The 26,237-nt window shown below is 47.8% G+C and overlaps 1 protein-coding gene across 1 annotated transcript in view; it reads right to left on the bottom strand.

Moving 5' to 3' along the window:
- PDIA5 (protein disulfide isomerase family A member 5) overlaps positions 1 to 22,185 on the bottom strand; it is a 91,476-nt gene extending 69,291 nt beyond the window's left edge. The window contains exons 1-2 of the mRNA XM_059391078.1: positions 21,998 to 22,185; positions 1,530 to 1,656 (exon numbers count right to left, since the gene is read on the bottom strand). Coding sequence (XP_059247061.1) covers positions 1,530 to 1,656; positions 21,998 to 22,042 — 172 coding nt within the window. The 5' untranslated portion in view covers positions 22,043 to 22,185. The remainder of the gene's footprint in view (positions 1 to 1,529; positions 1,657 to 21,997) is intronic.
- Positions 22,186 to 26,237: the final 4,052 nt, after the last annotated feature.

Below are 26,237 nucleotides of genomic sequence, written 5' to 3'. Positions count from 1 at the left end.
GGCGGAGAAGCGCCCAGGAAGCACTGGAACCCCACTGCCAATGAGTGAGCCAGAGGCTGGGTAAGGGGCAGAAGAGAAAGTAAGAGTGGTCAAGGCCCTGCGTCCTGCCCCACAGCTACCCTAATCATCTCCTGATCTCAGAGCCCTACCCCCCCCCCCACCATTGCAGGATTCACACATTTCTTCCTAGGCTCCAGCAGAGGAAATGAGGTGGGGGAAGCACAGAGGGCCAGCTGTATCATCCACCAGCCAGTGGAGCTCAGACGAGTCAGCTAGTCTCCCCCTGCCTCAGTTTCCCCACCAGAAAACCAGACGCTCTCTGACAACCTGCAGTGCCTCCCTCATGGCAAAGGAGCAGATGGGAATGTGTCCCACAAGTTCCCTGTGGAGCCCGTGTAAGGTGATGAGCTCCTGTGATGGGACGGACCCAGAGAAGGGACGGAGCATGTTTTTGCACTGGCAGCCGCATAAGCATCCCAGGAGGTAAACCAGGCTTATTCAGAGCCCTGCACCCCAGGCTTCAGGAGCAGCTCTGCTTCTCCTTTGCCTCAATTTCCCCCTACTCCTGACAATGGAGAAATGCTAGACACGGGCCAGGCTCCCAACAACAGCTCAGGAAGGGTGTGCCAAGCCCTCCAAAGGGCAAGAAGTAGCAAGTGACAGGGTGCTTAGCGGATGCAGGCTTCAGGAGAGACACACGTCCAAAACATCCATCAGCCCCCAGTGCCAATGAGTGTCGAGGATGAACTGCCAAGGAGGACTGGGCCCGGAACTGGCCCAGCCTCTGGCTGCTGCTTCTCCAGGGCACAGAAAACTTGGCATCCTGAGGAGCAGTGAAAACACTTAACTCTGCTGGAACAACATCAACAGTCAGATGTTCGGATATTCGTGGCCAAGAGCTAAGCAAACCTCTCTCCAGCCACTATGCCCTGGCCAGCCTCAAGGTCAGAGGAGGCAAGCCACAGCTCCTACCCCCGCCCCCTAAAACTACTCTGTCCTGCTCCTGGAGCCCACTGCCAACTCCATTCTGTGTTCTGACCCCAGAGTGGGACAGATGGGGACCGGGCAGGACCAGGGCTGCCAACCTGGTGTGTGCTCCCAAACCTGGGACCAAGTCAGCTGACGACAGCCCAGCCCCATCACTGAATCAACACCTCTGGTGAAACATAGCCCGTCGTGGCCAGCCTGCACCTGTCCAGGAAGCCAGAACATCCGTGCCCAGCGACTACCATCCTCCATTCCCCTTCACACACACCCTCTCCCTCCTGATGTAGTGAGGGCTCCAGAGGCTCTACCTAAGAACAACTGATTACAGGGAATGGAAACAGCATCTCAGGAATCCAAAAAGACAGGAACAAACACCCCTCTGTGCCTTTGCTTCATTTTCTGGGGAAAGCTGACAAGCCTGATGACCCTCGGGCCCTCCCTGAATGCTTTCTGGTCCTGAGGTCTCTGCCTCCCACCTGTGCCCCGAACTCAAACCGTCCCATTCCCGATGGATGACCCCCAAAACTAGGTTGGGCACTCACCAGATTTGGAGTAAAGCACCAGCACATTATTCCGGGTCCTGAGAAGTTTTTTCAAGTCCTTGGGGTCAGAAATTCTCTCGATGAGCGAGGAGACCTTTGTGGAGGACAGCCACATTGGCAGGACCACCTGGGGATCGAGAGACCAAGGACCGTGAGCCCCAGCTTCCTGCCAAGCCCAAGGAAGGATGGGTGCCTGCAGACACACTGCCTAGAACCCACTTTATTTCAGAGGGATAAGAACACACCAACCCCTCTCGGGACACTGCATCAACCTTTCCACCTTATTGCTTTGCCAAACCACCAACAGCTCTCCCCCAGGACACTGCCCAGCTCACTCCCAGTCTCCACCTCAGCATTCCTCTTCAGGCCCTTATACAAAGCTATAAGAGCTGCATTCTACACAAGCAGGCTGCCGGATGTACCAGCCACCTACTCAATCCAGACCTCTCTGGAAAGTCTGTATCTGTACCCCACACCGCACTCCAACACCACACACCAGAGCAATGTGCAAACTCCATCCCACCTAGAAGCACTGAAGCACAAATCCACAGAGAAGTAAGATCACTTCTCATATTTAGGATGGGAATGGAAGGTTTTCTGCTTTTCCCACTCAGCCAGTGATCTCAGGAAGCCAGCCAACAAGAAACGAGCAATTCTTCCCAGAGAACCCGGAGAACAACCTTGGGTACTGGAGGCCCCAAGCACCTCTGCAGGCACGAGGAGTGGGCTGGAAGCAGGCTGGGGAGGAAATGTGTTAAAAGTCTGAATAAGGAACAGTCACACAGCAGATCCCCTTACCCAGCCCACAGAGCTGGCCAGCAGCCCCTTGCCTCGTTGAGGGAAAACACGGGGTTACTATATGGAGAGACTGAATAAGAAAAGCTCTGCTGGGAGACACCAGGCAAACAGAAGAAGTATGGTCCTGAGAGAAAACAAGGGGATTAAGGGAAAGTCTGCAAACTGAACCTGGAAATCACCCATCCCCGTGAGCCCCCACTCCCCTGACATCTCCCTTCCCTCTTCCAGAATGCTGCCAGTCTTATTCCCCCAGGCAGGAGATTAGAGAATTTTTCTCTGTGGAAACTGAGGAGCACAAGTAAAACAGCCTAAAGATGGTGTTTTGGAGAGCCTCCAGTCAAACACCTGAGTTCCCACTGAAATGCCCACTGTGAGGCCCTCTCAGTAAACAAGTGCCCTCTACCTCCTCCTCACACTCACAGTCTCCAGTGCATGTGCCAGTGACTTGCTATTCAAGACAGATAACCCAAGTTCTCCAGATATTTGAGGAAAGCCCTCAATACAAAAGACAGGGATGAAAACAAAGTAGAAGAAAGAGGATACTTAGAAGAAAAGAAAAAGAACAGAAAACAGAAAAACTATGATTATTATTCTCAGAGAAATGAAATGCCGCATCCATAAAACAAGAATAGAATGCAGGGCGCCTGGATGGCTCAGTCGGTTAAGTGTCTGCCTTCAGGTCAGGTCATGATGCCAGGGGTCCTGGGATCAAGTCCCACATTAGGCTTCTGCTCAGCTGGGAGCCTGCTTCTCCCTCTCCCTCTGCTGCTCTCCCCTCTTGTGCTCTTCCTCGTACTCTCTGTCAAATAAATTTTAAAAATTAAAAAAATAAAAAAAGAATAGAATGCCACGAGTAATGAATAGTCAAAGAGGATCAGGAAAAACTCTTGGAAAGTAAAACTCTCAAAGAACTAAAAAAATTCCAATAGAGTTGAAAGTAAAATTTTAAAAAAAACTCCTAGAAAATAAAATATAAAATTAAGAAATACAAAATAGAAGAAAAAGTTAAGGAAAATAAGAAAATGGATCCATTGAGTGCAAGAGCCAAATTAAAGTAACTCGAGGAAAAGAAACTTAAAAAAGAAAAGAAAAAAAAAACTTCAAGAAAATACCCCAGACTTCAAGAATATAAGTCTCAGTTGAGAAGGTCCCACACAATGAATAAAAAAAGACTCTCACCAAAGAACATCACTGAAAACTTTCAGAACACTGCTGACAAAGAAGAGATTCTGAAAGTTTCAAAGAAAAAAAAACCTACCACACACAAAAAGATCAGGAGTCAAAACTGGCCTAAGACTGCTCATCAGCACACAAGATGACAATGAAGCATTGCCTCCATGATTCTCATGCAACACTATCTCCAACTGGAATTCTATATCCAGCCAAATTATCTGTCAATTATAAGTACAGATTTACTTAGGCTTAAGAGCTCAGATGTGAAAAACTTACCACCAATATACCCTTTCAAAGGAAAATACTGGAAGTCATGCTCTATTAAAACAAATTAGTAAAAAAAGAGAAAGACAGGGAATCTAGGAAACAAAGGATCCCACAAAGGGAGGCAAGAATTACTATGCTGATGGTGAACAGGAGTCCAGGATATATATCCTGTAGACTACACAGCAACCAGCCCGTAATAGAGCAAGGACAAAGAGTTATGGATGAATGTGGCCAATAAAAGGAGGCAACTGATTATCTGATTATCTGATAAGCTTAACTGTATTGATCAGTTAAATAATCTGACCAAAGTTACACAGCTAATAAGTAACAGGGCCAGAACCTGAGCCCTAGTCTCTCTACTGGACCCAATGCCCTCTTAGTCCATTGCCTCTTTGCAGCCAGAAGTCTTGGGCTGCATCTGAGCTCTACCAGCCAGTAGCTAAGATGCCTAGTCCACATCACCTGACCTTTTACAGCCTAGTGCCTTGCATCTGACATGGAAATAATGATACCTCCCTAGTGGGATGGCTGTGAGGATGAAATGGGTAACTTCTCAAACATGCTTTATAAATCATAAAGCACCCCAATGGTATCAGTTACCATAGTATATAATACAATGTCCCATTTCTGCAGAGTAGAAGACCAAAATGTGGCCATATTATAGCATTTCTAAATCTGATCTGCCATTGGAATTCAAACGTTCCTTCTGCCCAGGGTCAAACCATCAAAGAGGAAGAGTTGAGGAACTGTGTCCCTCATTCTGCCCTGCCAGAGCCGGGCAACCCACCTTGAGAGCCCACCAAAAAGTTCATTCCTTATGTTATTACCTGTTATTCTACTGCTCTCAGGTTGCTAATGGACTTTAGACTAAAAACTCCATAGCTCAATACACATGACTGTAGGAAAAAAAGAAAAGAATCTGTTGGAAAAACACACTGATGTTGCTGTGGTTTTAATCCTCAGATAATACGGTAACTTGAGAAAAACAAACTGCCCTTGCCCAGTGCCTCAGTACTTTGCCCTGTAGACCAGCCCTCCTGAGACTGGCAGGCACCTACCCTTGTGGAACAGGGAAGAAGGGGAGGGAAAGGAGCCAGGCCAGGCCCAGTGCCCACCTGTCCAGGCAGTGCAGTGGCACACCGCTGGGCCACTGATAGCAAAGGGTCTACAGCAGAAACCTCAAGAGTCAAGTCCAATGGCATACCCACAGCTTCCTTTCTCTAAAACCCAATCAGTCCCTCCAATCATCTAACCAATAGCCCCCCTCATAGTAAACAAACCACTCTCCAGCCAGCCATCAAAGCCTCTGACCCAACATTTACCCTCACACAGCAGAGAACTTAAGTTCACCCTAAGAAATGCACTGAGCTAACGGAATACTTGAACACTATCACCCAGTATGATGCTAGGGTTTAAACTGGGCACTGCCCGTGGCCAGCCTGGTTTAGAACTCCCTATGGAAGTGTCTCCTTCCCCCTCTCCCTCCATCCCTACCACACCCCTAGACTAAGAACTCTGGAGGGTGGAGCCCAGCATGGTGCCTGGCCCCTTGAAAGCCCTCAGGAAGTGTCTGCTCAGCATCATAACCATGAAGAATCAATGGTCACCACACTCCTGACCTCTACAGAGGAGGTCATAAAGTGAGTCCGTGGCAGCTCCTGCGAGACCCAGGATGGACCACCGAAAGCAGACAGACCACAGGGCAGTCATCATCTGGACTGGAGAATCGTGGGAGAGCATGGGTGGGACCAACTGGGGGGTCTGGAAAGCCTGGCTCAAGAGCCTCATCCGGCCATGACCTTAGACTGGGCAGCCACCAGGGAGGCTGGAGGTGGGAGGACCAGCTGGGCAGCTGCCCAAGGGGATAGAAATGGGTCTACCCAAGAGCCTCAGGGGGAAACAAGAGAACTCAGCAATTATTCCTATGTAAGCAAGGAAGGAAGGGAGAAGAGGCCAAAATGATTCAAAGGGTTCTGGGCTAGGCGTGCACAACGACAGCCAAAATGGAAGAACTAAGCAGTGGTGGCAGGAAAGGCTGTGGTCTTCTGTTGAGAAAGTTGGTAGGTAATACACTCAGGTGTGGACATGTGGCCAGTACAGACATCCTCCAGGCTGGAGAGTGAGCCCTGAGGCCAGTGAAGGCTCCAGGGCCAGGTTCAGAGGGAGACAACAAGGGAACACCTCAGCTGAGGGGAGGAAGAGGACTGAGAGGAAAGTCGGGAAGGAGAAGGTGAGAAGTGCTGCATCAACACAGACCAGGGAGGAGACCCACAGAAAAGGGGGTGATGACCCTGCAGGCAAGGCCATGGCGAAGTCCCCTGGGACATCATGAGTGAACCCCAGCAGTAAGCAGGGAGGGTGGCCAGAAGCCAGCTTGCACACCCAGCCTGCAGTGACTGACAACAGGAAGCCGCACAGGTGACCCAGCCAGTCAGGAGAAGGGTGGGCGGTCTCTCCTGTGGAGGGATGCATGCATGTGGGCACAGGGGAGCAGGACTGCCTAGAGAGGCAGGAGGGGAGGAGATTCAGGAGCAAGAGAGAAAACACAGTCAGCAGAGCCAGATCCAGGGGAAACAGATGGCGCGGTGTGCTAGGAGCAAAGGTGGCAGGCTTAACATCACTGAGAGGGGGAAGGATGAAAGGCCCCCTGGTGCCTGGCCCCAGAGGGACCACCCCCTTAGCTCACAACCAGGGGGCGGCCAGGAGAGGCTCCCTCCCCTAAGCCTCTCCTCCAGCCACTTAACATTCTCCCTTCTCCTCCACTTCCATTCTTTAACCTTTGCAGAGTGCACGCTAACTTCCCTTCCTTGAGACCCCGCTCCAGTGAGCCTTGGATCGCCTTGCCAAGCACCTTCCCACAGACTTCCTAAGTCACAACCCACAAATAACAGCAATAACAACCATGTTAATGGTGCACACACGCTCAGGTTGTCAAGCCTTTGGGGGAGAGGGCGGTATCTGAGAAGCCAGCCACCTGCCCAGCCAGCCACGGAACTGTCCCCGGGTGCCGCAGGCTCTTTACATTCTAAGTCACTAGCTTTGGTGTTAGAGGAGAGCGAAAAAAAAAAAAAAATCCCCTTTGTCCACCATGCAAACTCCTTCTGACCTTTCCCCATGATTGCTTTCTTTCTGCTCATCATCCCTCAGCTTCAGCAGTGTTTACAGCAAGGCTGGGCTGCCCATCATGGGCTGGGCTGAGGCTCGTAAAACTGCCCCCCACCCACCCACCCAACGCAGGGCAGGCCATGGCTGGAAAGGACAGCTGCCCTCTTTCTGCTGCCCGGGAATCCAGGCCCCCAGTGCCACCCCCGACCCCGTCGCAGTGCACATCCCCTCAGAACACCAGGCACCTCCATCAGAGTAACAGCCACCTCCGCCCTCGGGCCTCCATCCACTGCCTCAGGCCCTCTTCAGCCAGGCAATGGGTCCTCTCATCTTCCAGACACCCTGAGCGTGCTCCTGCCCGTATCACGGCCAGCCTAGTATCACGGCCAGCCTAGAACCCCACCCTCGTCAGAGTCCCACCCCTCAGACACCAGGGAGAGTGCACTGCTTCTGGAGCCATACAGACCTGGGGTCAGACCCAGGGGCCATCATTTACAGCAACATGACCTCAGATGTCAGTAGCCCTCTCAGGGGGGCATCTCCCCACCCATAAAGAGGGGAGGACAGTACTGATACTCCCTTGTGGGGCTGGCTGAGGTTAAATGAGGGGGAGAAAAGTACATAGAGAACCTAACATAATGCTTGGCACACAGAAGTACATAATAATCATAATTATCTCTATTAGTACTATTAGTGAGACAAATCAGAGATAGAGCAAGAACAACAGTGAAATGGGCACCACCTCTTCCTCTCCAGGGCCTTGGCTGCAATCAGGCAAAACAGCAAGTCCAGGCAGGAAAGGAGCATGCACGTACACACACTCAGGATGTAAAACCTGAAATCATCACCCATCCACATGGCAACCCAGACCAGGAGCCCACGCAGCACAGGCAGAGTGCTCCTTCCAGATTTCATGCCCATTTGCCCCTCACCAAACCCAATAACTGGGGACTAGCTTCAGCCCACGAAAAGGAAACAGGCTCAGCAAGGTTCTATCACTTCCCAAGGTCATACAGTAGGTAAGCAGCAGAGCAGGGACTACACCTCGGGTCTCCCAGCTCCTGGCCAGAGGAAGTTTATTTCTCTCAACCCTATGAGCTCCCTGGACCCATGCAGAAAAGGAGCACCTCTTTCCCAAGCAGGGCCTTTTGGAGAAAAGCCCCCAACTTCCAGAATCCCACAGCAAGAAGGGATTTCTAAACTTCTGCTTCCTGCAAGCCCACAGTGCACAGTTGTCTGTCCTGGTTCTCAGTTTGCTGGGGCAACTAGTCCAGATCCGCTGCTCATCAGAGGTCATGTGCAGGAGTTTGTGCCCCTTTCCAGCTCCCTCTCTCCCTGACCCACAGCACGCATAAGCTCATCTCTCTTCACTTAACCTCACCCATGATCCCTACCAGACTAACGAGATAAAGAGCGATACAATTCTTGAAATTAACAGGGAGAACACTCCTTGCCACATCACACCCTCAGCTTTAAAAAGCTCCAGCTCTCTGGGGTGCATGCCGGTACCCTCATGTTCCCTCCAGCCAGGGAGGCTGGTGTTACAGATTCACTCCTCAATGCTGACCACGAAGCTGGAGGTATTCCGTTATGTAAAAGCAGTTTGCTGAAGAAGGAGGATTTGAAGACAGAAGTTTAGCATTTAGGAAAAAGGGTGGAGGTGGGACTTGACCTTTTTCACTCTGTCACCTGAAAAAAGATACCCTTCTTATGTTGGGAGCTGTGAAGAAACCAGTTTAATTTAGTGTAACCCACATTTGGCTCAAAATAGTTTTCAAATGTCAGAATCTGAAAGTCTAGACTCTTAAGAAGCTGGTGGTAAAGGAATCCAGGAAAAAAATGTTAAAAACAGATGACCTGAACCCAAGATCAGAGAACTTGAGGTGGCTGAGAATTTAGAGGGGAAGGTTCGGTGGAAACAGCTAGAAACCCAAGTTTTGCACTAGCTTTATTTACTGATTGTGTGACCTTGGACAAGTCCTCTCTATTCTCTAAGTTCCTGTAAAAGGAAGGGGCCAAAAGTGATTTTTCCAAAGCTCTTTGCAACTGTGACATTGTGGTAAATCCATCCTCATGACCACTACCAGAGAGTACCTCAAAGTAATTATACCTTGTGAAAAAAACCTGCCAAATTTCTCTGAATATATGTCCACCCACATTAAAAGCCACTCCTCTCAGTCTCCCTTGCAGCAAGTGTAGCTATGTAACTAAATTCCAGCCCTTGGAATGTAAGCAGAGGAGTCATGTGCAAATTTTAGGAGCTGTTCCTAATAGACATCTATGTCTTAGTCCCCTCCTCCCCCTGCCAGATGGAATCTGGACAAGATGGCTGGAACTCAGGCAGCCACCTTGAGACAATGAGGAGAATGGATCTATTAAAGATGTATAGTAGTACGATAGAAGTACCTGGGTCTCTGACTTCCACGGGTATATACTGGCCTTAGAACACTGCTTTCTAGGCTTTGACATGAGTGAAATATATGATCTTTGTAAGGTACTATCATTCTGGGTGTTCCGGCACACACACAAATAGATCTTGAGGATCTATTGTGGAACAAAAGCTTAAACTAGAAAGAAATATTAACACCTGCTCCAGTTGGGATATTTCAAAGTGTCTAAGGCATTAAATCATGTATTATACTTCAGATAAATTGCTATAAGGAAGGAGACAGAGAAAGTACCAAAGGCTTGATCTACTGTGATCTACTTGATCTACTGTGTGCTTCATTATGTCTGTTCCAATCATGTGTATTGGTCAGTTAGTGACAACTACCCACAAATGAAAGGAAAATTAGCTAGTAGCTCTTCAGTTTCCTAGCAACCTCGGGCTTTTACTACTAAGAAGTGGGGTCACTGCAGGAGACCAAAAGGCCTTGCACTTCCCAGACTAGAGTAGGGCTGATCAGTTTCCCCGATACAGGACTCCTCTCCACATTCCTCACATGCCATATGCAGCCTCCAGGTAACCCTCCAGACCAACGACTCAAAGCTGGATGCTGTTCAACGTAGTGGGTCCCCAAGGCTTTGGGAACTAAATATTCATACGTCCATGCCCTCCACACTACCATCTCGTCCCAGATAGCTTTGGTTATTAGAAAGCAAAAATGGCCCCCTCTCCCAGGCCACTCTATCAGCCCATCACACTCTGAAGATGGCAAACGCATTCCTTCTTAGGATTCTGTAGGCAAAATACCTCAGTTTTTTCCTCACCTATGCCTTCACGCCCTTCACCGTTCTGAATGACGTAACTCAGACAGGACAATGCTCATGGCTCTCAGAGCTATCCCACGCCAGCAGCCGAGTTTTAGAGCTTGGAAAGAACAACGTGCTATATTCCTAGAATTTATTCTGGGAAATAAATACCTCTGCTTTCATAATTCAAAATATAGGAAATTAATCTCAACACAAATCTTGACCAGTGGGTCACAGTGAGAAAGAAAAAAAAAAAAAGCTGAGACACATCATTAACGAATCTCTTAAGTTATGGCACCCAAATGTCATACAGCACTGGCAAAAGTACAGTTCTTTTGGAAAGCTACTTGGCACAATTGGTCAAGTATCTTAAAAGTATTTATGCTCCTTGACTTCGTAATTCCACTTTTGGGAATCTGTCCTGAGGAAACGAGCAAAGGTTCTGACAGATGACTCACAGGGTCCCACTTGTAAGAGTCAAAAATTGTAAACAACCTCAATATTCAAGAGCAGGGGAATGGTTATTTCGAGGAAACCACTCAATGGAATAACACAGCCATTTAAGTGATGTTTTCAAAAACTGCACAATGAAAAAAATATTTGCTTTAATATTAAGTGTTACAAAATAAAATCCAGGGAGGCGCCTGGGTGGCTCAGTCAGTTAAAGGTCTGCCTTCAGCTCAGGTCATGATCTCAAGGTCCTGGGATCAAGTAGCATATTGGGCTCCCTGCTCAGCATGCAGCCTGCTTCTCTCTTTTCCTCTGCTCCCGCCCACACCTCGTGTGTGGGCCCTTGCTCTTTCTCTCTCTCAAATACAGAAATAAATTTTTTTAAATAAAAATTAAATAAAAAACAATTCAAATGTACATAGTATGATTACAACTATACACAAAATTATGCTCAGAAAAAGACTGGATGAAAAAATGCACCAAAGTAAAACTCTGTCCTTGGATAGATTTTATTCTTCTTCCCCTTTGTCTATTTTTCCATCACCACAATATGCATGTCCAACTTAAAACTTAAAAAAAAGAAGGAATTATCACCATTTGGACACCATCATGGAAATAATTAACAATCTCACACTATCACCCCATAAGCAAATATAACTTCAGAGGGGAGAAGCCTGGCAGAAACGTCCTTAACTAAGGGACCAGTGCTAGCAACACAGATAATGAGTAAAATTGACATCATATGCCTCCAGACAGAATGCACTGAATGAAAACATCATCAAAAACCCAGCTGAGGGGCGCCTGCGTGGCTTGGTCGGTTAAGTGGCTCAGGCGGTTAAATGTCTGCCTTTAGCTCCGGTCATGATCCCAGGGTCCTGGGACTGAGCCTGCATCGGGCTCTCTGCTCAGTGGGGATGTCTCCCTCTCTGTCTGTATATGGCTCTGCCTACTTGTGCTTTCTCTGTCAAATAAATAAATAAAATCTAAAAAAAAAAAAAAAAAAGGTGAAGGACATTCTTAAAAATTATCAAGGTCACGAAAGACAAAGACTAAAAAACTAGTCCAGATTAAAGGAGACTAAAGAGATATGACAAACAAATTCAACGTGTGATTCTGAACTGCGTTCTGAGCCAAATGCCACAATCCTGACTGCGATCATTGTACTGTGGCTGTGTAAGAGAATAGCCTTGCCTTTTAGGAAATACTGAAGGGGGCAAAGGAGCATCATGTCTCTGAACTTTATAAACGCTGGAGGAGAATGTGATAAAACAAATGTGATAAAATGTTAATATGTGTGGAATCTGGGTAAAGAGCAGATGGGAATCCTTTGTATTCTTCTTGCAACTCTTCTGTAAGTCTGAAATTAGTTAGAAAAAAAAAAAAAAACTTCCCTAAAAAAAGACAGGGAAGAGAGAAAAAAAAAAAAAAAGATGCCCAGAACACAAGCAAATACTGTCCCCACCTCTTCCTGAAACCCTGTGCCAGCCAGCACACACTGGTGGCACCTTCCAAGGTAGGAGGAGTGCTTATCTGCCTTCTTCCCTTCCAGCTGACTCTCTGCTCCTCTGCTCACCTGACACTGTAGTTTTTTATAGGATCTATTATATGAAATCTGCAAAGCACTCTGCATGCAGCACAAACCTAGAACGGCTTTGATGAGAGAGAGAGAAAAAGAAATACAAAAGAACATTCCTTTTTAAATATGGGTAATTTATGCCCTTTAATAAGGCAAATTTTAAGCATCTGTCACCAACTACCACGGCTAAACAGCACTCTTTGCCAGGATGAAGGCCTCACCAGAAACCAAGTTTGGGAATTTCACCACTGATCCTTCCCAATGTGCAAATGTCTACCCAGCAGCCTTTGAAATGAAAACAAGTACCGTGAGTCCCTAAACGGGGTGTGTGCGTGAGTGTGTGTGTACGTGTGTGTGTGTGTATGTGTGTGTCAGACACACAGAGAGGGCCTGGCTCTGAGTGGTGGAGCCCTGACTAGCTGCAGCTTAGGAGCTAAATGTGCTTATTAAGAAAGAGAGATAGAGGGGCGCCTGGGTGGCTCAGTGGGTTAAAGCCTCTGCTTTCAGCTCAGGTCATGATCCCAGGGTCCTAGGATCGAGCCCCGATGTCAGCAGAGAGCCTGCTTCCCCCTCTGCCTGCCTCTCTGCCTACTTGTGATCTCTGTCTGTCAAATAAATAAATAAAATCTTTTAGAAAGAAAGAAAGAAAGAGAGAGAGAGAGAGATAGGAAAGCACTTGGCACAGAACAGACCAAATTCTCCAGTCCCTAAATCCAGGGCCTAGGGATGAGCCCCCAGTCATGACAACAGCTCCAAGTGCGGAGTGCTTCCTGCGGGACCAGGAGCAGCTAAGAAATCCACAGGCCCGTCTCACTTAATCATCTTGACAAGAGAACTCTGCAGGTCCTTTTGGTATCACTATTTTATAGATAAGGAAACTGAGACAGGAGGAGCTAAGAAACTTGCTCAACATCACACAGCGAGTAGATAGGTGCATAGTGACCCAGAGCCCCATCTCACATGCTCGGATGCCCCGGCCGGAGCATGGAGACCACAGACCCCTGGAGCCACACACATGTTCCTGCTGGGTCGTCTAAACACCAAACTAGGTGCACTTCCTCTATGTTGCTTCCTTTAAACGCCACACCGCACATGTGGGCCACGCAATACAGGGTTCCTCCCTAGTGCTCCCCACAGCATGCGGCGGTCAACAAGGGACAATTCAGGGGCAGGACAACTGATCCGAGAGCTTAAGAAAACAGGTTTTCTTATCCTGAAATTGCAACTGCAGTGCATTTAACCAGGACTTAAGTCCCTACAGCTTTTAATGTTTTGAAAAACCTCTCCTAGCGCCAAGAGGGCTTTGGGCCGCTGCCAGCCTGGTGTGCCAGGCCTGCTAACAAGGAAGAGGGGGTAGAGGGAGCAGTGAATCAGGCAGCAGGGAGGGAGGGAGAGCAGGTAAATTCCCACTCCGGAAATCCAACTCTGCCTCGAAGCTTCGTTAATTGAGAAGAAGGTAACAATTCAGGCGCTCACGACCCATGGTGTATATCCATGCTTTTACACACATTCTCTCTCTCTGTCCCTTAAGGTTCAGGGTTTAAACCAGTGTTTTCTCCCCTTCAGGCTTCAACTCATGAGCCGAGTCACAAAATCAATTCAGTGCATTACCACCAGCATTTTAAAAATGACGCTAACTAGAAAACATCAGTATGTACCATAAACAGCAAGACTAAGTGTTCTGTAAAACCTTTATATCTGTTGTAGTTATGTACATATACACTTGGCAATGATGTAAAATGTAGAGTTGCGTTTGCAGCAGTTGCAGTAAAAATACTCAAAAAACTGTCATAAACAATCTGGGCGGGAGGTTGTGTTATCCCCACTTTAGAGATGTGAAAACTGAGGCTCACAGAAGCGAAGGGAGAGCCCTCAGGTGAAGCCGAAGACTTGCCTGACTTCTGAAAACAGCGAGTCCACACAAACACTTCCCAGATATCCCTCAAGCCCGCTGGGCTCCCTAGAGCTCCACCCAAAACAAGACCAGGGAGGCCACCAGGACCGCCTGCCCCTCTGGGGCAGCCATTAAAGGACACCAAGTCAAGGAGATGCAGCGACAACCTGACCCATCTTCCCTGCTACCTGCTCCCTGCAGTTTCCTGCACGCCTTCAGAGGAAAGCAAAGCAATGTAGGCTCGAGCCAAGGGCCACCTTGCAGCGTCCCATGGATCATGACACAGGAGAGCGTGTTCCACGCCACTCAGCCCAGAGTAACGGCCTAGGCGGGCAAAACACTATGCACAAAACTGGTAAATCTTCCTGCTTTGTAGGCACAATAGCTCTAAGTATAGGTTTTTTAGAAATAGATTCTTGGGCCTTATCCTTGAAGAGCATCAGCCCACAGATCCGGGGAGGCCGGGAATCCAACCATACACGTATCCCCTTCTAGGGGATTTGGATCCACAGCCAGGTTGGGAAACCTCTGCCACCCACCCATGTTTGGACTCCATGCCACTCCGTTCTCCTTCACAGCCAGAATCCCCCATCTCCAGTCACCCCCTATCCATTCCTCAGCCCCCTCATACGCTCCCCTACCACCACCACCAAGAAGACGCTGATTGAGGAGGACCCGCAATGACTTCCACACAGATAGCCCCACAGACATCTCCAGTTCTGTGCCTCAACCTGTGAGCCCCAGCGGGTCACTCCTGGCCTCCCTCTACCTCTCCAGTCATGCTTCCCATCTTCTTTGCAATCCCTTGTCCCCCCAGCCTTTCAATGTGGAAGCTCCTCGGGGCTCACTTGCCTCCACCTTCTCTCCCCTCTCTACACTCGCCATGGGGGCCTCACCCACCTCTGGAGCAGCACCCCTGAGTTAACATGTCCAGCCCAGACCTCCCTCCTCGGTGCCACGTCCTCACATCTTACCTACTCAGTGGCTCTTAAATGGGGGTCACATAGAATTCTCAAGTGTTAAAAACCTAAATCTCAAACAAAGAGATACAGAGCCTCTTCCAAAGTGTTACTGAGCTCTTAATAAGGGACATCAAAAAAAGATATAAGGAAAAAAAGACTTAAAAATATTTCAAAAAAAGAAGTTACAAGAAACTAATATGCATATAGGTCATAGGGAGGAAAAGGCATCCTGTTAGAAGGCTGCTAAATCCCTATCAAACTGGTTAATGTCCTGCAGGGAAACCACCTCGTCTCTCTTCTCTACCAAAGAGAAATCATTTGCATCTCATCTACCTGTAGAGTATGGGTCCTAAAGAATGATAATCAAAGTTATATTCCCTAGAGCACCAGATGGCCCTTAGCCATCCTTCTTAGACAATGCTCTAGTATGACATTATAAAGACACTAAATCAGCTTTTCTTTCCAAGTTTTGGGATAATTCTTCCTTACAATGAGGTCTATGAACTTGGGTGGGGAAAAATTCTATCTTTATTTTCACTAACCTCTAAATGAAATTTGGCCTTACCTTTATTACAAAGGTAGGTAACAAACTACAGAAGCACTAGCAGGTGTCTGTGACGCAGAAATCATACAAATTTTTTTACTCTCGTCCTCCAGAAACTACATTTTTCTCATAACAAAAGGTGCAGAGATCTTGAAACATCATTGATGCTCATCACTAAATAGTACAGAAAATACGAAACCTGCCATCAGTTCTTCTTAAATGATGCATTTATGAATATAAATATTTTTATTACGTACTTGTTGTAGTATTTTGGTAACTGTACTTCAGTACCATTGGTTTGCTCTGTAATCTTGTGCATTGTTTTATACATTTAAAAACGTTATTCTAAGAAAGGGCCCATAAGTCCTCAGAGAAGCCTTTCCTGCCTCCCTGCATTAAGGTTAGGGACCCATGTTATACATTCGTTTATCACCTTATATTTCCTCTTTCCAGCACTTCCTGCCCGAATTAATAAATTAGTGGCTCCCCCACCAGACAAGGGGAGGAAGGGATGATGTCCATCTTATTTACCATTATGTCCCTAATGCCTCAGCATGATATATCTAACTCATAAGACCATCAAGAAATATCTGTTTAAAAAGAAAGAAAAAAGAAAGACCTGGGGGATGAATGAACACCGTGACACAAGTAGCAAGCAGATGTCTGTCCACATGCCTTAGAGATACAGAGCATGTACCGTACTCCGTCCAGGGCCTAGCAAAGTCAGACCCCTCGACAAAAGCAGACCCACTTAGTGTTTGCAAGCCAGCTCTACTCGACCCAACAACAGAACTTTCCAGGCAACCCCACTTCTCAACTCAGATACTAGATCACCTCCATGTTTCAGCCCCAGCATAGAGCCCTCGACTTATGTCTCCATCAACACCTTCCAAAGCAAGGATTAAAGCATCTGCTCATGAGTTAAAGACATCTGCTCAAGCCAAAGGGTTGGGAGAATGGTAAAATGGGGGGGGGGGCGGGGCAGAGGGTGGCCACCTCTACCCTGACCCCAGCCAGCTGCCATGAAGTCAGCCACAGGCTTGCCATCAGGCCATCTGGCAAAATGCACATCTACCTGGGGGCTCAGGATGACCCTGGAGAATAAAAAGACATCAGAAGGATATTCTAAACCTACAGTCCATCTGAGTGTATTTAACCCCCCCACCCCATGATGGCAAAGCTAGTATTTAGAAGCGGTTTCACCAGCATAAAATACATGGAGATGCTTTGCAAACTCTAACATCGTCTACAAATGTGCCAAGTGTCATATAATCCTCGACAACAGATCAACTGGGTAGCCAGAAGCTCCAGTCAGCGCTGCAAGATACGCCAGGCAGTCTAGCGACGGACAAGCATCACTGCTCCTCCCTTCCCCGCTGGGACCTAAGATGCTAGGTATGGGGTGGGTGGGAGTCAAAGAAACCACGAAGTCCTCGGAACACAAGAGAACTTGGGTCCTTACACCCCATGCATCACTCTCTGACCCACTGTCACTAAGCCTCCAAAACCTGCCACCACCACTAAATGACACACAAGAGCCCCAGGGAACAAAACCACACAGCTGGAGCAAACCCTCTGGGGAGATGGTGTGGTTACTCTCCTCATTCTCAAGAGAGGACCCACATTCAGAAGAAACGGGACAGAAACCCAGAGCGCCTAAATCTTTAGCTCCTCGGCAGCCTCTCCCACTCATCCAGGGCCTCTTGTGGGGGCCCACCCACTGAGAGGGACAGAGAGTCCAGAGCCCAGCTCAGAGGACCTGTGACGGGAGAATCCCAGCACCAGAGCCCCCCAACTCCCAGCCTGAAGCCTCTGCCTACACCCCCTCTGGCCCTCCACAGCCACAGCCTCCTGGCTTCCTGAGTACCTCTCCTCTCCAACTTGAGATAACTGCCATGGCTCCCATTTACTGCCCCCCCCCCCCCCCCCCCCCCCGCTGGCACTGTGCTGGCTGCTTCCTGTGTTATTTCTGATGCTTTCAACTCTGCAAAAGGGTATCATCACCACGACTAACAGAAAGAAGACGGAGGCAGGGCCCAAGGTCTCACAGCTCCTGAGTGTCAGGCTGGCTAAAAACCCATGTTCTGTCCACAGCATCACATTTGACTTTATCTTGTAGATAACAGATAAGAAAGTGTTGTTCTGGGAAAATTCATCGAGTCTCTTCCACTCCAACCCAAGCCTACACTGTGCACTGACTGCTCTTGTTATTAAAAGGGCAGCTTTCATCACATCTCTCCACTACCTACAGAATCAAATCCCCAAAGCTTTGCCAGTCATGTAATCTTCTTCACAATCCACTTTCCCACTCTTATCCCCCCTCGCCAGACTCAAATCTTTCCTTCCATTCAGCCTGGACCATAACTCCTCATTGCCTGTATTTCTGTCTCAGACAGTTTCCTTTCTCTGCCTATGACAATGGTTCCCTCAGCTAACTATGGACTAGGGAATGACTGTATGCTGGGTCCTGGGCTAGGTGTTGGGGACACAACGGGCAGAACCAGGAGGATCCCCACTGGCACAGAGCTCAAGAGTCAGCTCTCGTTGTAAGGCGTGAGCTGGGACCCTTCTCGTGACAAGGTGCCCCATGGTCCCACCCCAGTCCCACCACAGCACTCAATGACAAGGTGCCCCGTGGCCCCACCCTGGCCCAGATCCACAGTGCTCAGTGTCTCCCTTCCATATGGCTCTCAGCTGTTCCTCCAACTCATGTGCCGGTTGTGTTTTAAAACTTCCTCTGTAATGTGTTTATTTCTGTGGGAAAAGTGCACTCCAGTTTCCAAACAGCATTATAAATGGCAATTAGGTCCCCAGGCCAGCCCACAAAAGCCTATTAAATATATAATGGTGTAGAACCTAAATACGTGTACATTGAAAGCTCTGCAGGAAAGACTGGAGACAGACATCTGCTTCCTGCAGCCCCGCCCACCGTCCCACCAGGTGCTGAGCGTCAAGCCACTGTCAAGGGCAGAGACCAGAGCAGGGACTGGAAAAGAGGGAAGCAGGTGGAAGGTAGGGGGCTGGGATGGCAGTGATGGAGCAGTAAGAAACCTGATTTATAATTCAGGAGCCTGGCACCAATCCCAGCTCTGCTTTTACAAACATGGTGGCCTCGAGACCCTTCCCTCTCAAAGCCTCGCTTTTCTAAAATGAAAGAGCTGAGTTACGTTGGTATTTCTCAGACTTCTGAATCTCAGAGATTGTCAGGATATATTTTTTTAAATATATTTCATATATTTTAAAAATACTTTACATACATATGTTTTAAATATAATACATAATGTATATTAAATATTTAAAAGAATTTTATCAATACCTTCTAAAAAGCACACAATATATGATTCCTACTTTAATTTTTCAAAAGGACACTGAAAGCCACCCCCCCCAACATGACATCATGTCAAAAAAAAAAAAAAAAAGAAGGCAGACAAGTTTTTAAACTGAAAATATCTTCATTGATTCATGGAAAAACCATTCACTGTTGTTACTTTTCCAATGTGTCTATTATCCTATGAAAACTGTCAGAGCCCAGCTTCGGTCCTTGGCCTAACTTTGTAACCAGCTGAGCTGGGTGACTTAGCCTTAGCATCCTCTCCAGCTGCAACAAGTCTCCATCCTGAGGACTGGAAAAAGACTACACCACAGTCAGCGTGGATGGTCTGGGGAAGGGGCAGCCGCAGAGGGGAGCTGAGCTGGGCAGCAGGAAGGGACAGTCAGCCCCAGGAGCATGGGCAGGACAGCACAGCCTCCTCAGGCCTAGGGCAGAGACACCCAGCCAGGAGGGAGGGGCTGGAACTAACTGGTCCAAAGAATTAACTGTGACTCTCTTCATCCCCATATTCTTGTGCAAGGCTGAAAGGCCGGACCCAAAGGAACATTTTTTTCCTTTATTAACTTTTCTGATCAAAAACTAATACATATTCATAGAGAAAACTTGGGGGAACAGAAAAAAAAGCATAAGCAAAGAAGTAAACAAACATCACCCACAACTGTGCCTTCCTAAACAATCACTATGGGCGTTCCAGTGCAGGGCTAATTCCTCAACCACTTACGCAGCTACCATCAGCCACCCTGGGACTCATGCTGTACCCTGCTTCTCCCCTAATTATCACACTCGAGCACTTTGCCACGTCCCTAAATATTCCTCATAAGCATCATAAAATATTTTGATAATCATGGCATTCTAGTAAATACAAACATTCTTTATAAACATCACTTTCCACGGCATGGACAGGACCAAAAGTCATTTAAACCATGCTATTATTGTTGAGCATTTAAGCCATTTCCAAATTTTTGTTGTTGTAAAAAATGTGGTAGGTATGGATCACTGTCCATGAATCTCTGTAGACCCCTTTATACTGCTTCATGTTCCTTGGGTCACAGCCTACTGCTCTGCACATATCAGCTCTCGGTAAATATTGAGTGAACAAGGAAACCCAGTACACTCCCAGGACCTGGGAGCCCTTATCAGATGGACATAGAGTTTAAATTTACAGAGGCCCACCCTGGTATCCACAAGCCGCTCGACAATGAAACTGCACCAATGACACCTGCTGAGCCGAGCTGGGGCATGGGGAAAGGATAATGTCTATTTCATTCTGCAGATTACCCATTCTAGTGCTCCTGGCAAACCTACTCACCACCCTTCTGTACCTCAATGCAGGAGCAGACCTCAAAGGCTGGTCTTTGCACTTTGCACTCTCCCCACACTCCCTCCAGACTGTACAACCCACTGCCTCAAGAAAGCTGGGGCTGACCTTCCCACCAAATTAATGTGTAGCCCCCCTCTTCAATGGAGGCTCTCAGCCTTTCGGGTATTAGAGTTCACTGTCCTGTCTTTATTTGCTCACAGGACTCACTCCCCTGCCCAAACCAGCACAGCACTGGGGAGGGTAGGGACAGTCTGTGCTTTGCTCTCCATCCAAAATCCAATCCAACCCCAAACAATGTGGTTGACAAATAAATGTTTGCTGAATGAAACTTCTTCCCAGTCAGGTTCCCAAGCCCTCTACTTTTACAGAAGGGTGGGGGGAGGGAAGCAGGACCCGCTAAAACAGCCCAAGTGCAAAGACCTGCTAGGGGCTCCCACTGGAGCTGGCCCCCTCTGCCCAGTCCTGCAGCACCACCTGGCCTAGAGACCAGCCCTGGCCAGCTGGCTCCAGAAAATAGAATGCAAAACAGATCTTACACACACAGATGCAAGTGAAGGGACACTGTCCCACTCCACACTCTCTCCCAGAACGAGAAAGGCCAGATCCAGGAGGCAGGGAGCTTCCTTTCCCACCCACTTCCAGATAACCGGAAGAGACAGGGCCACTCCTCACTGGTGAACCCCAAAAGGCAGGGTATCTGGAGATGGAAGTGTTTCAAGTAACTAAATCCACACTCCAGTTTTCTTCATGTTGCCCTGCATCCTTGCCACACCCAAAAGAAAAAAAAACTGAAAAATCTGGGCTGGAGAGGGTGCTAGCAGCAGAAAGTTTTCCACTGGAACTTCGGGGAATAAAGAAAAAAAGGAACCAAGATTGCCCTAAAACAAGGGAGACCAGGAGTTATGGAGATAAGTGAAAACAGGCCAGATTATCCCATCACACCCCCACAGTAACACCAAGGCCAAACCCAGAGAGTCCAGGGCATGGTGGCCACACCCATTCTGGCCTCTTCTAGGGATGCCCCGGGACAGCTACCACCCCCAACCCCAAGTGTAGCAAACTCCTCTCAGAGAGTCCACCACTCCCAGCACACCGACCCGACCACCCCTCTTTCACTCTCCTCCGATTTTGCAATTCCCAGAACTTCCTTCATCCGACCCCCTTGACGGTCTTGTGAGCCGGGTGCCTTTACCGTCCCCATTTCATGGATGAGAAGACTAAGTCAGATATATTAAGTGATAGTCTGCGTCACAAGCTAGAAAGTGGCTGGGGTTCGAGCGGGAGGCCGTTGGGTGTATGAGCAGAACTCCTCCGCGGACCCCACCCAGCCCGCCCGGCAGTGCCTGCAGGCGGGGGCCCAGGCGGTGACAGGCAGTTTCCCCGCTGCTCAGGGTGGAAAACCCCGGCTGCTCAGGGTGAAAACCGAGAGCGAGGTGGCCCTAAAGCGAGGTTTCCGGCAGTGCAGGTATAAAGCACCCCCATGCCACCCGGCACTCACACAGGTGCAGGGCCCAGAGCCCGGGCGCGGCGCACCCCCCAATCTGCCGGAGTCCCGCCCTAGGCGGCGGCTGCCCCTTGACTTGCACCCCCGCAAAGTTGTGCCTGCGGCGCAAGCATCCAGCGCGGCTCCCTCCAACCCTTGCGCCCCGGAGCGCTCCGTGAGGAAGGCGCAGGGGCCGCCCCGCCGCCTCCCCCCACAGCCACTGGGTCCCTGCCTGCCCAGCACGCACGCCTCCACCCCGGGACTTGGGGGCTTTCTCCCCGTTTGTCCCACGAGGGCCGGGAGCAGGGGGCGCGGACCCCAACGCCGGGCGCACGTGCCGCCCCCGCCCGGACCCCAGCTCCGCAGCCTCACCGAGATCGCCAGCAGCAGCAGCCATGCCCGCCCGACCCGCGCCATCCCTGCCGCCGCTGCCTACGGAGGGCTCCGCTCTCCACTCAGGCTCCCGCTCCCGCAGCTCCGTAGGGTCCAACAGCCACGGCCACTTCCCAGCCGCTCCCCGCCTCCGAGTTCCCGGTGCCACGTCTGCCAAAGCACGCGCACCAGGGTGGGAGAGGCGGCCGGGAAGAGGTGCTTGCTGGGAGTCGTAGTTTGCAGCAAGGCTGGGCTGGGGGCCTCTAGCGTGGACTTGGCCCTAAACGCACAGAGGGGCCTGAGTGGAGTGCGAAATCGCAAGGTCAGCCTGTAAGGGAAGACAATTAATTTGCAGGGCTAAGTCTGTGCCTGAAGTTTCAGAAACGGAGGTAAGTTTTATTTTCCCCACTCTGAGGATGAAGAGGCAGCCCAGAGAAGTTAAGTAATTTGACTCAAATCACATAATTTGCAAAAGGTGCAAAAGCAGCAAAACGTGCTGCTTGTGGAGGGTAGAAAAATCTCACACTTACCTTGTCTTTTGTTCATTCAGAAAAACTTTACTGAGCTATTGGAAAACACTATGGCAGTTCCTCAAAAAAAGTTAAACATGGATTATCACATGACCTAAAAATCCACTTCTAAGCATATACGCAAAAGAATTGGATATAGGTATTCAAACAAATGTTTGAACATAGATGTGCCTGGCACCATTATTCACAATAGCCAAGAGTTTTCCGACTCAAGTGTTCATTGAGGGGTTAATGGTTAACAAAATATAGTACACCCGTACAGTGGTATATCACTCAGGCATATAAAGGAAGTATTGATGCGTGCTATAATGTGGATGAACCTAGAAAATATTATCTATTGAAATATTATGATGAGAAAGAAGTCAGACACAGAAGATTGCATATTGTATGATTAAATTTAAATGAAATATCCAGAAATAGGTAAATCCATCAGGATAGAAAGCAACTAGTGGTTGCCTGGGGCTGGCAGGGAGGAGGGTTTGTGGAGTGAATGCTCAGTGGGTACAGGACCTCCTTTGAGGGTGGTAAAAATATTTTAGAAAGAGGTAATGATTGGACAAAATTGGAGTGTACTAAATGCCACTGAATTGTCCGTTTTAAAATGGTTACTTTAATGTTATGTGAATTTTACATCAGCAAAAAATTAAAAAAAAAAAACCCACAAAACTCTACTGGGATGCCTGGATGGCTCAGGAGGTTAAGTGTCTGCTTTTGGCTCAGGTCGTGATCCCAGGGTCCTGCGATCGAGTCCCACATCGGGCTCCTTGCTCAGTGGGGGCCTGCTCTCCCTTTGCCTGCCTCTTCCCCTGTTTGTGCCCTATCAAATAAATAAATAAAATCTTTAAAAAAAAAAACTCTATTGAACTCATTTCATGCTAAAACATTCTTGCATGCAGTTATTCATTCAAAAATGTTTATTGAACACCTACTAAATCTTGAGGTTCAAGATACACACTAGTAAGATGAACAAGGGAATGCACAGACTGAATGCACTACAATGCTTAGTAGGTTATAGGTGAAAGATCCTTGCCCACTGTCTAGAGGTTCAAAGCTCAAAACCTAGAAGTCATCCTTGACTCACTGTCGGTTCTCAACTGACAGTGAGTTTATCCAACCCATCACCATGTCCCATCATTTCTACCCCCACAATCTATCTCTTCTGCCACTTCCTGAGTTGAAGTCACTGACATGTCTCACCTGAGCAAGGGTAAAATCTCCTGGTGTACTTCCTGCTTCTTTCTCCTCATACCCCCCATAATGCATTTGTTAATGTCAGTTAGAGGTTGCCTGTCACTTCCTTGAAACCCTCTAGGGGCTTGCTGTTGCCTTTAGAATGAAATTCAGACCCTCCACAGGACCTGTAAGCCCTGCATACTCTGGGCCCAGCCCTCTAGACCTCATCTCCTGCCTCTCCCCTACCCTGTGCACTTGTCTCCAGTTATACAGACCATCATTTTTCTGCCCATCTCCCACCTGAGAGCTGTTACTACTTCTGGGACAATACTCCTCCTATATCCCTTGCCTTGACATTTTCCCTTGCCCTTGGTCTGACTGGCTCCTTCAAATCCTTCATGACTCTCCCCTCAGATAGGCCCTTGGAGCCACCCATCTCCAGGAGATTTTACCCTCCCCACTCCCAAGCCCATTATGCTCTAGCTCAGGGTCTGTTCATCTCTTGCCTAGCACTTACCACAATCTGCAATATACAGTTAGTCGCATTGTCTATTGCTACAAACGAAATGTAAGTTTCACCTCTCTCTTGTTTGCCACCCACCTTCTGAGCCTAGCACAGGACCAGAGCCTCTGGTGTTTCTCAGAGTTCTTGATGAGTGACTGGATGATTAGGTAAGGGGATATGTTTGGGACTTTCAAGAACTCCTAATGCAGGTTGGGAACAGGACTTTCTCTGTATGTTCTGCTCTGAACTTCAAGTTCGTGATCTATATTGGGGAAAGTGGGCCTTTCAGCTCTGTGGGTCTCCATTTCTCATCTATACGATGAAGGGGCTGGTGAGGATGTTAGGACAACTGTGCTCTCATACTTACTAATAGGAGTAAAAACTGGCTCAACCACTTTGGGCAACAGTACAAGGTATGTACCAAAATGTTCATAGCAGTTATATTCATAGTAGCTATTGTGGGCTAAGTTGTGTCCCCCAAAGTTCATATATTGAAATCTTAACCCCCAGTACCTTGGAATTTGACTGTTTGGAGAGAAGGCCTTTAAAGAATTAATTAAGGTTAAGTGGATTCATTGGGTGGACGCTCTTATCCAGTATGACTTGTGTCCTTACAAAAAGGGACAGTAGGGAAGACAGAGGGAAGACTATGTGAAGACAGAGATAGACAGCCATCTACAAACCGAGAAGAGAAGTCCTCAGGAGAAACCAGTCCTGTGGAGGAGAGTGAATCCTCGTGCACTGTTGGTGGGAATGTAAATTGGTGCAGCCACTGTGGAAAACAGTATGGAGGGTCCTTTAAAAAAATTAAAATGGAACTACCACACAATCCCAGTAATTCTGTTGCTGGGTATTTACCCAAAGAAAATGAAAACACCAATTTGAGAAGATATATGTGCCCCCTTTGTTTAGCTCAGCGTTATTTATAATAGCCAAGATGTGGAAGCAATCTAAATGCCCATTGATAGATGAACTGATAAAGAAGATGTAGTATATATATACACACATAATAAACAATGGAGTATTACTTAGCCATTAAAAAGAATGAGATCTTAGGATACCTGGGCAACTCAGTCATTTAAGTATCTGTCTTTGGCTCAGATCATGATCCTGGAGTCCTGGGATCAAGTCCCGCATCAGGCTTGTTGCTCAGCGGGGAGCCTGCTTTTCCCTCTCCCTCTGCCCTTCCCTCCATGCCCACTTGTGCTCTCTCTCTCTCACTCTCTCTTGTTTTCTCTCTTTCAAATAAATAAATTAACTCTTTAAAAAATAAGAATGAGATCTTGCTGTTTGTGACAACATGAATGGACCTACAGAGTATTACGTTAAGTGAAATAAGCCAGGCAAAAACCAAATACCATATGATCTCACTTATATGTGGAAACTTAATAAGAAAACAAGCAAACAAACAAACAAACCAACCCCCATAAATACAGAAACAATCGAGTGGTTGCCAGAGGAAAGACGGTGGGTGAAATAGGTGAAGGGGATTAAGAGGTACAAACTTCCAGTTAAGTCACAAGGACAAAAAGTACAACATAGAGAATACAGGCAAAACAGATGAAGGGGATGAAGGGGCACAAACTTCCAGCTATAAAATAAGTAAGACATGCGGATGAACAACACAACATAGAAATATATAGCTAATAATATCGTGATAACTTATGGTGACAGATGGTAAGTACACTTATAATGGTGAGCGTTACATAATGTGTAATTGTGAAACCACCTGAAACTAGCATAACATTGTATATCAACTATACTTCAATAAAGAAATTAAAAAATTAAAAAAGATTCTTCTCCCACTAAAAAAAAAAAAAAAAAAAAAAAAAAAGGCAGCTATCCCTGCTGATGCCTTGATCTTGGACTTCTAGCTTCCAGAATTGTGAAAGAGTAAATTTCTCTTGTTTAAGCAACCCTGTCTGTGGCACTTTGTTAGGGTAGCTCTAACAAACTGATGTAGTAGCCAAGACTGGAAACAGTCCAAATGCCCTTGAAAAATAGTTAAATAAATGATAGCATATTGCGCGAT

This window comes from Mustela nigripes, chromosome 2 (assembly GCF_022355385.1).
Source record: "Mustela nigripes isolate SB6536 chromosome 2, MUSNIG.SB6536, whole genome shotgun sequence".
In the NCBI taxonomy this organism is placed as follows: Eukaryota; Metazoa; Chordata; class Mammalia; order Carnivora; family Mustelidae; genus Mustela; species Mustela nigripes.
Note: the sequence above shows the minus strand (reverse complement) of the source record. Positions and strands in the feature narration are given on the sequence as shown.